The sequence below is a fragment of the Rattus norvegicus genome, chromosome 19 (assembly GCF_021556685.1).
Source record: "Rattus norvegicus strain SHRSP/BbbUtx chromosome 19, alternate assembly SHRSP_T2T, whole genome shotgun sequence".
Taxonomy (NCBI): domain Eukaryota; kingdom Metazoa; phylum Chordata; class Mammalia; order Rodentia; family Muridae; genus Rattus; species Rattus norvegicus.
The window spans coordinates 55,931,501-55,937,500 of NC_141552.1; the positions used below are offsets into that span (position 1 = coordinate 55,931,501).

Below are 6,000 nucleotides of genomic sequence, written 5' to 3' on the forward strand. Positions count from 1 at the left end.
AGGGTTGTCCACATATCTCTCACAAGAATGGTTCTTCTTCCCCTAGCAGCTATCAACTGTCAAGAGCTCCTCAGTTAGGGGTGGAGCCTTATGAGTTCCTCAAGGTCCCCATGTGTGTTGTCCCTCAGTCTACACCAGAGTTGTCCTCAGGCTTGCTCTTGTGCAGGTTATTACAGCTGTTGTGAGTGAGTCCGTGAGTCCATTAGTTGTGTCATGTTCAGAACACAATATTTCCCAGCATTCCTCGCTTCCCTCTGGCCTTGCATTGTTTCCTGTTTTCTTAATCTTTCTCATGCAGTATATTTTGATCGCATCCTTGCCTCACTCTCACTCTTCTGCCTCCTTGTCCTTGCTCTTTGAGCCTCAATGGCGAACGTTGGTAATCATATCCCACTTCTGTTACCTGGTCTCAGCACTTCAAAGAATTCGTAATCTGGATTTACGTATGACTGCTGGGATTGTAAGATGTGCATGTGTTTCAGGGGTCAGGTGCTGTTAAGGGAACTCACTATTTGTAGTATGTAAATGATGCTTGTTTGCCTGTCAAGCATCATGGTCACGATAATGCTGTATGTGCTGTGTACATGAGTGTATATAATAAATGCATGTATGCACAAACGTGTACACACATGTAAGGCTCTTAGGACAACATGGAGGAAGAACCTATGTGTAATCATAGAGCTGTGATTAAATTTTTATGTTAATTTTATATGAAGACTGTCCTCTCTCTTACCCAAACTGTACTTTACAGAAGGGGGTAGTCTGAGAGAAGCCAGGGTGAGGGATAAATATGATATTAAAAAAACACTGTATGGAATTCTATAAGAACTAGTGTTTACTCCTTTATTCCCTTTGGATCATAGATTTTTTTAATGTCTGCACAAAACATTGTTCACATACTGAACACTGCAATTTTATGTATGTGAACATGTTATTTGCAATTCTTGGTAGCAACAAAAAGATTAACCTAATCGCATCCTAATATCCACTCAGTTCCTTGACAATACATTGCTAATTAAAACTTGTTTTTTAAAAACAGTTTCAAACTTCTTAAGCTACATTCTACCCATAGGTAAAGAACCTTCCATATAACCATGCTTTCGTGGACTCAGAAAAATATTATAAAAATAAGTATTTAGGGCTCTGCAGAGATGACTCACCTGGTAAGGGCACTTCTTGCCAAGCCTGATGGCCTGACTCCAGTCCCAGAAACCCACTGAGAAGAAAGAACCAATCATTATCCTCTGACTTCACACACACACACAAACACCATGGCATGAATCCCCCTAACTAACTAACTAACTAACTAACCAACTACTAATTAACTACATACGTCACACACATACATATATACATAAATGCAATAAAAATACGTATTTGATACTGCGTGGATGGCTCAGCAGTTAAGAGCTGTTGCTGCTCTTGCAGAGAATCTTAGTACAGTTATTAGACCCACCTCACGGATAATAACTATTTGTTACTCTAGTGCTAGGGGGTATATGCCATCTCTGGCCTTTCAAGTTACCAGGCACACTTGTGATAAACTTAAATACATAAAGCAAACGCCTATGACACAAAATAAAGTAAATTATTATTTTATTATTAAAATATTATTATTATTATTATTATTATTATTATTATTATTATTATTATAAGGGAAAGCAGTGGGATGGAACATAGACAAGGGCTTTCATGATTGGTTGAAGGAAGAGAACCAAGGTGGACGAGACCTAGATTTAAATTCCTTTTCTTTGTAGACGCTGGTTGCATCTTGCTCTTAGGGGTCTAAACTTCAGAGGAATACCGTGTTATTTTTATATTTGGCATAACATATCAGAGGGCAGAGTTTGGGGATTCCTGAATGACTGGAAATTGAGGTACATGATAATTTCCAGAAAAGAAAGCTAGTTTTTTTTTTTTTTGGTTCTTTTTTTCGGAGCTGGGGACCGAATCCAGGGCCTTGCGCTTCCTAGGCAAGCGCTCTACCACTGAGCTAAATCCCCAGCCCCAAGAAAGCTAGTTTTGTCGGATCTGCTGAATAACCCCTGTCCTGAGCCTTCAACTGCCTTTCAAAGTGCACGTGACTGGGGGAGAGAATTTAGGACCAAGGAGAGAACCACAGACAGGAAACTGAACAAACAGGGGGGTATTCCCACAGTGACTATTGAGAAAAATATCTGGGCTGCTTACTCTCTGAGATAGGCTTCTAGAATCCTTCCATTTATGGCAGGAGTGGTAAGAGTTCACCTCTTTACTGCAAAGACCATGTCCTCCAATTGAGAGGGAGGGCTTAAAACCCAGAGGGAGGCAGACCTAGGGAACCCTGGGAAGTACAAAACCACAGGCTTTGACTTAAATACCCATGGGAAAAATAAAATGTTAGGGAACAATAAAAACATACCATCTCTTGAGTTATCACCCACTCTACACATTACGGGCATTTCAAGATAGTAAAATTCCATTTAAAATCAAGCCATCGAATGGGGTTATTATAAACAAAGTCTTGGCTACACTCTAAAAATTTACAGGTGAAATCTTTAAAGCTGATATTATCGAAATATTTGAAGCTCTAAAGTTAAGAATAGCCACAGTGAATGAATAGGGAATTTAAAACAAATAAAAGTGAACCACTGTACTAAAGGACAGGGTGTACATTGTAGAATGGCAAATTAACATCTGAAATGAAAATAATCATAGAAAATATTCTGGGATTAAAATAAAACCACCTCCGATGAAAACTCAGCTAAGAAGAAATGAAGAGCACTAGGAAATGTTATAAAATATCCAGTATTCCTTAAATATCAAAATAAAGGCTATTGTTTAGTTGCATTGCAAAGTTTACAGCATGCGTTTAAATTCAATTACCACAATACCTCAAGCAAAGTGTGGGTGTGCATTTCTGTGTGTATAGGGGTGTTAATCTCATGAAAAGCTTGCTATATCGCGTGTTGTTGTGCAATGTAAAATACAAGTAGACTGTTGAAAAGTCATGGATGCATTTTGTAATTCATCAAGGAAGCAGGATACAATAATTAGAGTTTCATCTAAAAAATAGAGAACCTACACATGGATCTAGAAGAATGTGGAGTTGATCCCTAAGTACAGGATAACAACCCCCAAAACCCAAAGTGCGAATAAAACAGGAGAGGGGAAAAAAGAAAAATCACTTTGCCTAAAAATGGAAATACCAGCTGCCAGAAACTGAACCACTGCAGTCAAATACTTGAAAAATTTCTAGCTGACTAAAAAATACAGCCACTGTCCTGATTTTTGTCTGTTTTATAAATAATGATGGGGACATATCATATTTATTTATTTATTTATTTATTTATTTATTTATTTATTTATTTCATTCTTTGGGAATACAAACATACATAGTGTACATTTTGACTATTCTCACCTCTTACCGCTGTCTACTCCTCTCTCCGACAGGTAAGTCCTTCTCCTGTGTTCACTGTCGTTCATTTTGTTTTGGGAGCACTGAGTTTAGTCAGAGCTAGCTGTTTGCCCATGAGTTTGGAATGGCCTGTCGGATCCTCGTGAGCTCAGGAGTGGGATACACAATAAAGACATTGACTACCCCTTCCCTGGAGTCCACCAGTGGCCAGTAGTTGAACATTTCACAGAATGAAAGTGGGGGAAAGGCATCCACTCAAAAGGCCATTGCATTCTAATCTTAACCTATGTTATATTTCTGTAGTCTAGACTTTAATGTCTACAAGAAATACCAACATCTTGCCATATTTTCTGTGATGAGCAATTGGATTTTTTTTTATAAGTGTCCAAACTTAGTAAGGAAGTCTTCATTTAGAAGTGCTGGAAAAAAAATCATTGCTTATTTTAGAATTGTGCTCATCATCGTAATTAAAGGATGTTGTTGCTCCTGTTTATTTTAGGACCAATGACACTGGATTCCTCTCCTATAAAGAACATCTGCCTGTCACTAAGATAGTGATCACGGACACAGGACGGCCCCATTCAGAAGCTGCTTACAAACTGGGGCCTCTGCTCTGCCGGGGAGACAGTAAGTGGCCCCAGTGTGTGAACTTACCAGAAGAGAGTTCTTTTGCTTGTATCGCATGTCATTCAATAACAGGGTTATTGATCAGAATTGTATCAGGAAAGCCCATGAGATGTATTCCTTATATTTTTAATGACATTCATGTATGGATATGGAGGTATGTGAGGTGGATGGAGGAACGTGTGCCCTGGTACGCATGTAGAGGCCAGAAGATAACTTGAGGGAGTCTGTTCTTACCTTGCAACATTGGGTACCAGCGACTGAACTCAGATTGTGAGTCTTGGTAGGAAGTATTTCCCTCACCACCCATCTTTGCTTTCTGAAAGGTAAAAGAGAGAAATTATTGCTTATCCAGATGATTGGTTCATAAATGCATCCTAGCAACCCCAAATTTCTCTGTCTCTTTACCTACTTAGAAAGAATCAGTGCTATACAAAGTGGTTAAGAATTCATGTGTACTTCCGACTGGTAAGCCTGGGGTGAGACGAGAAAATCAATAGAAGCACATGTCAGTTTGATCAAACGTATTCCAACCTTTAATCTCCATTCTTTTTCAGTTCATATGTGTGTGAATTGACTTTCAAACAATTGGTCTTCTGCTCTGTGTATTCATTGTGTAACAATTCTAAAGTGGTTTTAAAATTCAGAAGTGGTTTATGACACACAGACACACACACACACATACACACACACACATATACACATACATACATACACCCATAAACACACACATATCTACACATACATACACCCATAAACACACACATATCTACACATACATATACATACACACACACATAAACAACCATACACACAGATATACCCTCACACACATAGACACCACACACACATATACACACACATATACACATACATATATACACACATATATATATATGCATACACCTATACCCTATACACACAGATACACCTCCACACACATACACACTATAGACACATACACACACATATATACATACATATATACACATACATATACATACACACACATATACACCTGTACACACACACACACACACACACACACACACACACACACACAGTGGGTGCCCATACCTATCTAAATATTTTTTTTTTGGTCAGGGAGTGAAATGAGTAAAGATTCTTAACTTTTCTCATCAAAGTCAGTTAGCTTAAAAGTAGATGCATCGATTATGCATGCTTTTAGTCTTTCCAGAAATTAAAATGGAAATAGAAATAAATATTTGCTTGCATTAAAAGCACGCCCTAAAATACAATTTTATTGTGGGAGCTCCACAGAACCAGGAAAGATGTGACACTCAGTAGATATAGGGAGATGTGTAGCAAAGTCGCTTCGTTAAAAAGCAAAGACGTTACTGGCCTATAAACATTACATATGCATTCTATAAAACGGTTCTTCACCCGCCATGTCTGGTGTGCATCAGCCCTACCCTTGCCTCAATCCCACAACCATAGGAAGGTGACATAAGGCTGTTCCCTGGAGGGACAAAATTATGAGCATCGAGATGAGGTTGTAAACTCAGGATGTATCCAGAGGAGTACACAGTATTTTGTGGCTACAGAAAAGTGTTCCGTATCACATCACCTGCCCCATCCCTGCATGCTTAGATCAAAACACTGCAGTAGCCTGCTGGCTATGTCTGCTTCTCCCCCTCAGGGTAGCCAGGCCCATTGCACACCAGGCTGGACAGGAGGGAGGGAAGCTTAGCTACCCACTGGTGGATGCAGGCAGGATCCTGATTGAACTGAGTCCATTTAATGGGGGGAGAAAGGGGTATTTATGCTCCTCAAGAAGTACCCAGGGTCTCTGAGGCAACTTTTGTGTGTCTGTGTACAACTGGCCAGGACAGGAGTGTTGGAAGACACTTCATCTAAATACTTGGGGGCTGCAGGGATATGGTAGGGGAGTATGGGTGGGACCTTGTAAGGTCACACAGGGGTGAAGTCTGAGAACTGTCAGGGCAGTAAATTCTCAC

General features: G+C 39.5%; 1 protein-coding gene across 1 annotated transcript in view; it reads left to right on the forward strand.

The window, feature by feature from the left end:
• Cntnap4 (contactin associated protein family member 4) overlaps positions 1-6,000 on the forward strand; it is a 278,839-nt gene that overhangs the window by 215,029 nt on the left and 57,810 nt on the right. Inside the window, 1 exon segment of the mRNA NM_001107432.1 lies at positions 3,897-4,024. Coding sequence (NP_001100902.1) covers positions 3,897-4,024 — 128 coding nt within the window.